General features: G+C 47.5%; 1 protein-coding gene across 5 annotated transcripts in view; it reads right to left on the reverse strand.

Moving 5' to 3' along the window:
• The window catches only part of SZT2 (SZT2 subunit of KICSTOR complex), a 143,554-nt gene that overhangs the window by 109,267 nt on the left and 21,601 nt on the right, over positions 1–12,686 (reverse strand). For all 5 annotated transcript variants that reach the window (XM_073544510.1, XM_073544506.1, XM_073544507.1 and 2 more), the window contains exons 14-18: positions 7,006–7,120; positions 5,740–5,948; positions 4,533–4,763; positions 1,347–1,425; positions 676–767 (exon numbers count right to left, since the gene is read on the reverse strand). In XM_073544510.1, the coding sequence (XP_073400611.1) occupies positions 676–767; positions 1,347–1,425; positions 4,533–4,763; positions 5,740–5,948; positions 7,006–7,120 (726 nt within the window). The remainder of the gene's footprint in view (positions 1–675; positions 768–1,346; positions 1,426–4,532; positions 4,764–5,739; positions 5,949–7,005; positions 7,121–12,686) is intronic.

The raw sequence follows: 12,686 nt of genomic DNA on the forward strand, positions 1-12,686 counted from the left end.
TCCTCTCAGCCCTGTCCCGAGAGAGGGGTGAGGAGGGGGATTTGGCAAGGACCAGCCACCTGTCCACATCCCATAGCACCAGAAGGTGATATGGAAAAAGTCCTGCCAGCGTACAGAGAGTTGCGATGTAGGATCAGCCACACTGCTCGCACAGCTGCCTGATATGGGAAAGCAGGGTGAACTTCCACCCTGTTTCCCAGCTTGAATCTGCAAAACAGAAGACAAAAAAATTAAAAAGTTCCACAAGAACACCTAAAGGAAAGAAAGGTTAATTGCGGATCTGGGAAGATCCCGGTCCGCCTCCTACAGACACTAAGCACAAACTGAGGTGCCTAGTGCCTGTCGGTGGGTGTATACTGCCGGGGAGGAGCTAATTTTCTTGTTTTGCATAGTGTCAGCCTCCTAGCAGCAGCAGCATACACCCATGGTATTCTGTGTCCCCCAATAAGGCGATAAAGAAAGTAAACCTACTTAGGCATCTGTCAAAAACTTTGCCGCAGTCACTGTGAGAAATGAATCCGTCCCACCATAATGCAACATACTGGAAACCACTGGATGGCTGGACGAACGCCACAGTGGATTTGTGGCAGCATTGGACTGGGGCACTGTGTCTAATGAACTTCTTGCTCACATAAGGTATATATCGAACAGTCTGCATGGGAAGAGAGAACTTACCTGTCCTTGGTGGACGTCACATGTGGCGGAAAGAGAATGTACTGGATGATGCAGCTGTGCTTCTCTATGCTGCCTTCACTTGGACAATCGTTCTGCAAGAAAGGGAGTACAACAATCAGGCACAGAAACCAACATCAAGGTGATACACCACACTTCACAGAGGCTTCCCCCACAATATGGAGCTGGATGTTACGAAAGTGTGGCTTTTTGCAACCAAGCAAATAAGTAGGGTCCCGGGACCCACTCTGTGTAGCTCACAGAGGATTTTCTACACTGATGCATTGTAACAAACCATCCACTGCAAGAAGTGACTGATAATTTGCATTTACAAGACTGTTGCATTTTTGGGATGGTTGATGTGGCCTTTTTATGGAGACTTCTTTACTGTGAGTACTGCAATGGCAAGAGAAAAACCTACTGGTGGTTTCTAACACTTTGCATAAAAATAGTGCAAATAATGATGAAAGTGTTGGGATAATCCATTACCCGATCCAACATTGGGAGTTGTGACCCAAAGGAAATAAGCGGCAGCTGAAGTGTGTAGAAGCTGCTTATCTTGTTCCCTGGTGCTATAGTAACAGGGGTATCACCTGAGCTGAACTTGCAGATTTATGGGTCAGTGAAGACTTGAGTATTCCAGCAAACATGAACGTCTTAGAAAGGATGCTCACCTGAATGGGGACTTCCAACACCATGTTAATGATGCCTTCACCACTGGATGCAAAATGGAAACCTTCAGAAAGTCGGATCCTGCATGAGAAAAATAGGAAAATGAGGGTCAGCAGCAAACGTCACCACAAACATCATCTCCAAAATAGTCGAGTTTGTGCAGAAAATACCTTCGTTGGTCATAGAAAGAAAAAAAAAAAACGAACAGTGAAGGTTCCCATGGTAGGAAGGTTTTTGAAATATTCTCATCTACAGTGAAATACTTTGGGCCATCTGTAACCTCTGTATTTCAGCATTTTATCAGTTTGATAAAGTTTATTTTCCCTCCTTTAGTCCATTTTTTTTTTTTTTTTTTAATTAAAGATGCAGGAACAGCAACTTTTTTTTTTTTTTTTTTGTTATTAAGAAAGAAGTTGTCCCTTTCTTAGGTGGTCACCATGAATGGGACAATCCCATAAACTAATGTTCAAGCAGGTAATGGCGATTCAAAAATGGAGAGAAATAGATACTATGCCCTTAAGGGCATCAAAATACTTCTTGACCAGAGTGTAAAGGGGGTTTTACACTAAGCAATATCGCTAGCAATATCGCTAAAACGTCACTGGTTTTGTGACGTTATAGCGATATTGCTAGTGATATCGCTATGTGTGATACTTACCAGCGACCGGCTCCCCCGCTGGTTATCGCTGATCGCGCGAGAATGTCCGGCTCCATTTCTCGTCGGGCGCTTCCTGCTGAGACTTCCTGCTGTGACGTCCAGCGACGCGTGGAGGCGGGCGGGAGGACGCAGGATCGCTGTGTGTGAAAGGTGAGTATCGTGCGCTGCGTCGCTGCTGCATCGCTGCTGCATCGCTGTGAGATCTTTCTGTATGAAAGCTCACTAGCGATCATTTAGCGATGCACCAGCGATCCTGACCGGGTCGGATCGCTGGTTGGATCGCTGGTGCATCGCTAAATGTAAAAGGGCCTTAAGTCAGGATGTAAAAAAAAAAAAAGGCAAATTCAGACAAACTTATTAGCAGGAAGGCACACAAGATAATGGGACGGAGGGGGGAGGGGGGGAGATAAGAAATACAGTCAGCACTATTCTAGTGCAATGTAATGACCAGACTAGTGCACAAAACCAACAGGCGCTGCACACAGACCAGTGCACGTCCCCAAAGCTTAGCCAGTGTCTGAACTGAGCCAAACAAGGTTGCATTTTTTTCCCCTCTATTTGAAGAATATTTTAATTGCACCTTAGATGAAAATTAATAATAATGTAATTGTATGTGGTTGGCCCATGATGAACACTTTTAGCATTATCAAACTGATGTACCCAATCCCAAGAGCAGGGGGGGGGGGGGGGGCCGGCGCAATCCGCCATCTGAGCGGAGCAGCGGTCACTCGCTCAGCCCTTCATTTATTGAGTGAGGAGCTGACGGACCCAGCCAAAGTATAGAGTTCTGTCACAGCCCTCGGATTACACAGGTCAACGAAAAAAAAATTTTTTTCTGGTGTCCAAAATATTTTAATGAATTTGGGGTATTTTTGGGGTGCTGATTCTGAATATGTCATCAGTTTTGCCAGATTGGCTCAAGTTTTTGAGATTTTTGGTATCTTATTTATAGCACTTGTTGGTAAATGCGACGCATCATCTCATTAATTTCTTTGGATTAGTACTTGAACTGAGCAGTTCTCAATATAGTTTTGTGTTAATTAGTGTTCTAAAAGTTTGTTCATAGCTTGATTTTTGCACTAACTTTATGTTGTTGTCTGTTTTCCAGTGAAAAGCATGAACTCATCATGAAGAAGTTGTCTTAACGATCCAGACTCATTCTGTTACATTTGTGGTGAATATACACTGCCAAAACATAGAAGAAACATAACACACTTCGTAAAAAAAGTGTATTTTGCCTATTTTGGGGTTATGCTTGGGGACCAAGACAAGTTTTGGGCACCACACATAGTGTGCAAAGCATGTATCGAATTATTACGAAAATGGAGCAAAGGACAAAGAAAAAGCTTCAAATTTGGTGTTCCAATGGTGTGGAGAGAGCCAAAAAATCATCATGATGACTGTTATTTCTGTGCAGTGCAAGTGCAAGGATTCAATAAGCATAAGAAACGAAAATGGGAGTAACATGGAATCTGCAAGAAGGCCTGTCCCTCATTGTGAAGATGTGCCTGTACCTGTGTTTACCATAAATAACAGTCATCATGATGATTTTTTGGCTCTCTCCACACCATTGGAACACCAAATTTGAAGCTTTTTCTTTGTCCTTTGCTCCATTTTCGTAATAATTCGATACATGCTTTGCACACTATGTGTGGTGCCCAAAACTTGTCTTGGTCCCCAAGCATAACCCCAAAATAGGCAAAATACACTTTTTTTACGAAGTCTGTTATGTTTCTTCTATGTTTTGGCAGTGTATATTCACCACAAATGTAACAGAATGAGTCTGGATCGTTAAGACAACTTCTTCATGATGAGTTCATGCTTTTCACTGGAAAACAGACAACAACATAAAGTTAGTGCAAAAATCAAGCTATGAACAAACTTTTAGAACACTAATTAACACAAAACTATATTGAGAACTGCTCAGTTCAAGTACTAATCCAAAGAAATTAATGAGATGATGCGTCGCATTTACCAACAAGTGCTATAAATAAGATACCAAAAATCTCAAAAACTTGAGCCAATCTGGCAAAACTGATGACATATTCAGAATCAGCACCCCAAAAATACCCTAAATTCGATGAAATATCTTTGGCACCAAAAATGCTGTTGACCAGTTATCAGTGATGGATCTCAGACTGATCACTTGGGCATGTAACATATCCTGTGGACAGCTGTCCTCAATTACATTACCACAGAACTATTGTTTCCACCACTAAACCATTTTTTGTAGGTAAATATAACAGTTTGGACTTCGCTTTTCTCCCTTTACATGCATTGATATGTTCTATAGGAACAAAAAAGGTGAAAAACTAGGATGGACAGAGCAGGACCACCAGCTGCTGAAATGGAGGCCAAAGACCGCATTTGGTGGTGTTCAATGAACACTAACACTGATAACTCTGAAGGAGAAACAGAAACTTTGTGGAAGATTTCACACATGGATAAAGGGCCAATGAAGATTAGATTTTAGTAAAGCATTTTAAGGCGAGACTCCATTTTTAAATGCTCAGGGAAAAACAAGACTTACTCTGTCAGAGTGGACAGGATCTGTGCCAAGGCAGTAGTAGGTACAGCTGGCGCCAGGCCGGACTGCACGGACCAGATCCACCTCTGATGATAGAAGTAGCGGGATAAAGAGGCCAAGGTGGAGGAGGCCGAGCGATTGGCGATAAGAGGTCCGGAAACAGACGTGTGTTGTGCCAGGCTCTCCAGGTTCAGGATAAAAGGAGTTCTGTAATCCAGAGGAAGCTTGTCATACCTGAGAGGGGAACAAAGAAACACCGTGTGTTAGCAGGATGGTAGAATTAGTGATCTGGAGTCGACCAGAGTGTGACATTGAGGGGCCGATCCTATCTTTCTTCTTATGTAACCTGTAATCATGGGACAATGTAAAGATCTGCAACTTTATACCAAACACGGTTTCCGTTTTTTACCATTTGCTTGCTGTCAATGTGTATATATTTCAGCTTAAAATACACACAGAGCCAATACAGACAAACCATTTCCCTGCACTAATACATCAAACTATGAGAAGATAAGATAGATTTGTGCCGCTGAAGAAGTGTCTGTCTCGCAGTGAATTATCTGAGAAGTATTGAGTCTCATTTAATAACCGCAAACAGAGATCAAAAAATAGTGATGAAAAGATTAGAAGGTTGAAGAAAGTTTTATTATATAATGAATAACCTGTGTGTCCATTTAGGTTTGTTTTACTTGACAAAAAGCAACATTAAGTTATACAATTTTCATTAAGATCTGTGTTTGGTGTCAGTGAGAGAAAGCAGAAGTTTATGGCCAAACATCCCCAGGCCCGGACGCGCAAAACAACGGCTAACAACTGGAATTGAAATTTGATGGGACTTGCAGCACAAGCACCTCTTTAACAACTCATACTCACTTGCAAGAGACTCGCACGATTCTCTCACATGAAAACCTGGCACTTCCGCCGGCACTCGGACTGGAGCGTGCAGCTACATGTATTTCTATGCAGCCGCACACTCCGTTCCAAGTGCCGGCAGCAGTGCCAGGTTTTCATGCGAGAGACTCGCACGAGAATCGTGCGAGTCTCTCGCAAGTGAGTATGAGCCCTAAAAGTGACAGTTTGGTTCCCCTCCGCATTACTACAAAACATGGGAGCGCGCCAATTTTTTTTTTTTTTTTTTTTTTTTATAGTGAGTGGAAACTAAAGAAAAAAAGAAGAAAAAAAATTAATAAATTGGGCTAAGTACACTTACTTGATGAGCAGCTTCTCCAGAGGTTTGTGCAGTAAGACGAGGCAGCAGCGGTCGGAAAAGGCAGGAGGTGAGACTGGAGTAGGAGGAGGCGATTTGGAGGGTGAGCGGATCCCAAACATCTTTCTCTTGACTCGAGGGGTGGTCTCTTTGCTTTGTACCCTGTGAGGGAATCGCAGCTGAAGGATCCGGTCTCTCAGCTCCCCCAACATCTGTAAGGATTTCAGGTCATTTTAGAGTTCATTGCAATAATAGCAAATTACTATAAATTCTGCACAAATAACCTAACAACTTATATCGGTGAGAAAAGGTCCATTGATCCAGAAAACTAGTGATAGGGGGTCAACGTGACCGGACATTTATTTCATTCAGAGCTGCATTTACAATTCTGCTTGCTGCCAATGGAAACAGTCAGCCCCTCAGTTCCTAAAATGTATGGGGTCAGTTACATTAAGGAGAAGATATGACACTTCCGTGAGCAAACACAGAACAAGCAGGGAACATTGTAAGATTTCATCTCCGATGTGGGAAGAAAAAAAAAAAAAAAAAAGAAACGCAGCTCTAAACCTACTTTAATATGATTCACGCTGCCCCAATTTTATTAAGCCGCTTTACTCTAAAGCACGGTAATGTTTCACACTGGCTCAACGCATTTAGTGAAGGGTCTGTGAAGAAGTGACCACAGGGCGGCTCTTCTTGAATGTTTACCTAGCCAGTCCTGCATAACTGATAGTTTTACAATCCTTTAACAAGCCTACTTTCATACTGATGGCCTATCCACAGTCTAGGTCATCCAAATCAGATTATGGGGTTGCTGTTTGTCAGACCCTACCAATCAGCTTCACCTCCTCTGGCAGCCAAAATTGAAACGTGTACAGAGCAGAACCCCACGGCTCCATACACCGTTTTGAGGAGATTGTCATGCACCGCCATAAAAGCTGATCTGCCTTAAACAGTGTGAGGAGGAGCTGAGGCATTCTACCCCGTACACATTATACATTCGAGGTGATAGCAGCAGATTATGGGGTGACTGATATAAGGCTCCCCACCAATCTGATATTAGTGACCTATCACCAGGATAGATCATCAATATAAGTAGTGGACATCCCCTTTAATTTAAGCTGAAATAGTAAGGAAAGAGACAGGAAGATATCGAGAGGACACTTCTCCCTGTGCACTATTAAAATTATTATGTCTCTCCTTTCTGCAGCACAAACTATTGCATGTAGACAGCTCCTATGCAAAGGAAAAAGAATCCGTGTATTTTACCTTGATTCTGCAATTTGCGGGAGTTCCCAGTGGAAATCCCAGCCGAAGAACCATGCATGGGGCTTTCCAGATTATTCGTACCACACAGAAAGAGGAGGGGGTCTGACCAACATCGCTGCAAAAATGGAAGAGGTTTCAAGGTTAAGGACTAATCAAATCTTGAAGAGGCTTCATTATCTCTTCAATGTCAATATCGCTGCTTGCTGTCAAAGTATGGAGACAAGGAGATTTTTTGTGTACTCACCGTAAAATCTCTTAGCCTTTAATTGGGGGACACAGAACCGTGGGTGTTATGCTGCTGTCCACTAGGAGGCGACACTATGCATAATCTGAAAAAGATTAACTTTGGCTCCTCCTCTGCAGTATACACCCCTGGACGGCATCAGCCTTCTCCAGTTTTGTGCAAAAGCATAAGGAGGAATATACCAGAAACATAACCATGCCTGTAAAAAAAGGCTACTATAAACAGGCTCAAACAACAATATGAGAACCCAACCGTAACAACGGCCCGCAAGGGCAACAGGGTGGGAGCTGTGTCCCCCAATTAAAGGCTAAGAGAAAGATTTTACGGTGAGTACACAAAAAAAAAAAATCTCCTTTACTCTGTCGCCTTATTGGGGGACACAGAACCGTGGGACGTCCCAAAGCAGTCCCTGGGTGGGAAGCAGTGGACGAATATTGTGCTGACAGTCCCCTAGACTTGGGGTACTGCCGCCTGCAGGACCAGTCTACCCAGGCTCACATCCGCTGAGGACTGGGTATGCACTCTGTAGTGTTTTGTAAATGTGTGCAGGCTAGTCCAAGTGGCTGCCTTACACACTTGATGTGCCGAGGCTTGATGCCGAATGGCCCAAGAGGCCCCTACCGCCCACGTAGAGTGTGCCGTGATACCGGCCGGAAGGGGAGAATTGTTGAGGCGGTAAGCCTCTTGAATGGTGGACTTGATCCACCTAGCAAGGGTGGCTTTGGAAGCCGGTAGGCCCTTGCGAACGCCTTCTGGAAGAAGGAAAAGTGAACCAGACTTCCGGAAGGGAGCAGTCCTAGACACGTAAATACGCAATGCCCTGACAAGGTCAAGCGTATGCAGAGCCTTCTCTACCCTATGAACGGGAGCCGGGCAAAGAGACGGTAGTGATATTTCCTCATTGAGGTGGAAGCTGGACACGACCTTCAGAAGGAAGGATGGTACTGTACGGAGAACCACCTTGTCCTGATGAAAAACCAGGAAGGGTTGTCTGCAGGAAAGAGCTGAAAGTTCAGACACCCTGCGTAGCGAGGTGATTGCCACCAGGAAAACCACTTTCTGTGATAGAAAGCGGAGTGAGATCACCCTAAGGGGTTCAAAAGGAGGTGACTGTAGTGCTGTCAAGACCAGGTTGAGGTCCCATGTCTCCAACGGACGTTTGTAGGGGGGAACCAATCGGGAAACCCCTTGGAGAAAAGTCTTCACTTGCGGCTTGTTAGCAATACGCCTCTGAAAGAGCACTGAAAGCGCTGACACCTGGCTCTTCAGCGAGCCCAGGGATAGCCCGGTGTCCAGGCCTGACTGAAGGAAACCGAGGACCTTTGGAAGAGAATAGGGAAGTGGAATCTGCCCACGAGATTTGCACCATGTGAAGAAAACCTTCCAGGTACGATAGTAAATCCTGGCTGAAGTTGGCTTTCGAGCCCTGATCATGGTTTTAACAACATCCGGTGAAAAACCTGCTTGGGTCACAACCCAGGTCTCAATGGCCACGCCGTCAAATTGAGAGCCCCTGAGTTCTGGTGGAAGAACGGGCCTTGTGACAGGAGGTCTGGACGTGTGGGGAGACGCCAGGGAGCATTTGCTGTGAGTTGCACGACGTCGGCGTACCATGTACGCCTGGGCCAGTCTGGAGCGATCAGAATGGTGGGAACACCCTCTTGTTTGATCTTCCTCAGGACTCTGGAGATCAGGGGGAGGGGTGGAAAAATGTACAGAAGCTGGAACTGGGTCCAGTCCTGAACCAGGGCATCTGCTCCGAGCGACCGCGGATCGCGCGTCCTGGCCATGAAATTGGGAACCTTGGCATGGAGATGGGATGCCATCAGATCCACGTCCGGGGTCCCCCAACGATGACAGATCTGAGAGAAGACTTCGGGATGGAGAGACCATTCCCCCGAGTCCATTCCTTGTCGGCTGAGATAGTCGGCTTCCCAGTTGTCCACACCCGGAATGTGGACCGCGGAGAGTACCGACCTTGCAGCCTCCGCCCATTGTAGGATACGCGTTACTTCGGTCATCGCCTGGATGCTGCGGGTGCCGCCTTAATGGTTCACGTATGCCACTGCCGTGGCATTGTCCGACTGATATGAGAGTCTGCTAGCAAGTGATGGAAGGCTTTCAACGCCAGGAAGATGGCCCGAATTTCCAGGATGTTGATGGGCATGGTCGATTCCCTTGGTGACCACCTGCCTTGCGCTCTGTGATGTAGGTGCACCGCGCCCCAACCCATAAGGCTTGCGTCGGTGGTCAAAACCTTCCATTGACCGGAGAGAAAGGATTTTCCCCTTGCAAGTGAGGTTGGCTTGAGCCACCAGTGCAGGGACCTCCTGGTGTTTGCTGATAACCGGAACTCCCTGTCGAGGGAGAACGGATTCCTGTCCCAGGACTTGAGGATGGCCAGTTGAAGGGGTCTGAGGTGAAACTGGGCAAATGGTACCGCCTCCATTGCTGCTGCCATCCTGCCAAGTACTCCTTTCATACCGGAGAGATCTGGGGGACTTGCGGAGGAGTGTGTGAACTCCCAGACGGAGAGCCAGTGCCTTGTCCCTGGGGAGGATCACCAGACCCTTGGAGGTGTCGAATAGCATCCCCAGGAAGGTCAGAGACTGACTCGGGGTAGTCGAGGACTTCTGTAAATTGACTAACCATCCCAGGCGCGTCAGAGTGTCGATCGTGATCGAGACGTTGACCTCGTAGTCCTTGAGGGTGGGGGCCTTGATGAGAAGGTCGTCCAGGTATGGAACGACTACTATGCCTCTGGAGTCCAGAACTACCATGACCTTTGTAAATGTTCTGGGAGCCGTGGCGAGACCGAACGGGAGGGCCACAAACTGGTAATGGTCTTGGTTAATTGCGAATCTGAGAAATCTCTGATGGGCGGGAGCAATCGGTATATGCAGCTATGCGTCCTGTATATCTATGGAGGCAAGATATTCTTCTTTTTCCATAGACGCAACGATTGACCGGAGGGATTCCATGCGGAAGTGACGAACTCGAACGTACTTGTTGAGTTGCTTGAGGTCTAGTATGGGTCGGACGCTGCCTCCCTTCTTGGGCACCACGAACAGGTTGGAGTAGAACCCTCGGAAGCGCTCTTCTGCTGGGATTGGCACTATGACTCCTGCTCGCAGGAGGGAAGAAACCGCTTGACAGAAGGCCTGAGCTTTGAGCGGGGATTTTGGAGGGATAGAGAGAAAAAACCTGCGCGGTGGGCTGGTAGTAAACTCGATTTTTTTATCCTGAAGACACTATTTCCTTGACCCACTTGTCTTCTGTAATAGGCAGCCAGACCTGCTGAAAGAGTAGCAGCCGTCCACCTACAAGTGGGGTGTCTTCCAGAGGGCATGAGTCAGGATGAGGGAAAAGTCTGAGGTTTTCCTCCTTTAAGTTTTGCCTGGCTTGCCTTTGATTGTCAGTTCCTGTCCGGCCTCTGTGGCGCACGTGTGTTGTCCCTGCGGGGGGGGGGAACGATTACGGTTTTGTGCTGGGCGTGAGACGGACCAGCCTGAAGAATTCCGAAAGGATCGGAAACGAGATTGATTACGCCTTTTAAACGTGCGTTTTGGTCTTAGTTGAGGGAGGGAAGTACTTTTGCCCCCGGTAGCATTGGATATCATTGTATCCAGCTTTTCACCGAAAAGACGGCCACTGAAGTATGGGAGATTTGTTAGAGACTTTTTTGAGGCCGCATCCGCTTTCCATTCTCTTAGCCAGAGAATACGCTGGCTTGTGATGGCGTTTGATGCTATTCCCGCTATCCCTCTTGCAGAGTCCAACGCTGCATGGACCATGTACTCTGCCACTACTGCAATTTGCACCGCCTGGTCCGCCAGCTGAGGATTTGAAGCTTGAAGGCCCTTTTGCAATAGATCAGCCCAAGCCATGATGGCCTTGGCTGCCCAAACTGAAGCAAATGCGGGAGCCAGAGAGGCACCTGCCGCTTCAAAGATTGAACGAGCCATGCGTTCTACTTGTCTGTCTGCTGTGTCCTTGAGGGTTGAACTGTCCGGCAGCGAGAGAAGCGTTTGTGCTGCTAGTCTAGAGACTGGAGGGTCCACTTCAGGCGGATCTGTCCAATCCTTGGTGTCTTTCTGTGGAGAGGGGTATTTTGCTTCCAAATACTTGCGATTGGCGAATTTTTTCTCAGGCTGCAAAAAATGCTTAGAAAGGATTTTTTGAAATTCCGGGTGATTAGGGAAGACCTTCGATGGTTTCTGAACACTTTCAAAGGAAATCTTGTGTTCTGGTGCTTCCGGGGTTGGATCTGGAATGTCCAGCACCCGAAGGATGGAAGAGACGATATCCTCAAATATCGCAGTATTGCTAGGGGGACTAGGGAGCAAAGCGTTCTCTGTTTCGTTATCTGAATTGGAGTCACATATGCCCTCTGAGTCTTGCGCATCGCTAAGGAGCTCCCTAGCGGGCGAACTAGAGCGGAGGTTTCCCGTGGTCTGGGATCGTTGTGGAGATCCGCATTGTCCTTCTCTATCAGGGGACGGCCTCGGTGACCTGAGGCCACTGTGTCTTTCCCTGGAGGAGGAAGACCTATTGCTATGTGAGGACGCAGATGAACGCGACCTGTGGGTCCGCTTACGCCTCGAACTGTCGGAAGCGCCCTGATCATGAGACCGGACGTCCCTTTGCTGGGTAACGTTCATAGCCGAGACATGACCCTGCAGTAATGTGGAGGTCAGGTTATCTATAGACTGTGTCATAGACTGCGACATCTGAGTCGCCCATTCCGGCGCAGTAGCGGTCGCAGAAGCGTTGGTAGGGACTTTTTGGGGTTCTGATCCTGTTTTTTGGGTACAATCCCGGCAGTGTGGGTACGTGCTGCCGCTGGGGAGAGTGGCCTTGCAGGCTGTGCAGACTGCATAAAAGCAGTCTTGCCTGGTTCTTTTCCTTGAGCCCGACATAGTACCTAGGCTGATTAGTGGAGGCCCTACAGGGGTATCTACGCAGAGGAAAGGAGTAGGAGAGCGCTATAGGTTATAGGAATTCACAGCTGAGTCCAAGGACCCAGCTGTGATCTTACCCCACCGGTGCTCCCCCTTAGGTCCAGCGCTGATAAGTCCCACGTCCTGTGCCCCCCGGAGACTGCTGTGCTGCCTTCCTCCAGGTGCAGCAAGATGGCCACCAGATTCTGAGGAGAGGGAAGGGGGCGGAGAGCTGGAAAAGGGCGCGCTGGGCCATGTAAAACCGTGCCCTTCCTGCCACGATCTGCCCCTTCTACAGTGTCATTTTCGTCATCCGGGGGGGCGGGCCGGGGGGGCGGCGACTTCGGCTAGGCCGAAGCCGCGGCCTAAAATTGAAGTCTCCTGCAGGGCTCCAGGACGGCGCGGTCGTCCGGGGGTCGGATTTAAACCAGACCCCCCCAGAATGAAAGGAGGGCTGGCGGTGGGGCCATGTGTGTGACTGGGGCCCTGTGGAGGGT

The sequence above is a fragment of the Dendrobates tinctorius genome, unplaced genomic scaffold (genome assembly GCF_039654945.1).
Source record: "Dendrobates tinctorius isolate UK_male_01 unplaced genomic scaffold, ASM3965494v1 ptg000138l, whole genome shotgun sequence".
In the NCBI taxonomy this organism is placed as follows: Eukaryota; Metazoa; Chordata; class Amphibia; order Anura; family Dendrobatidae; genus Dendrobates; species Dendrobates tinctorius.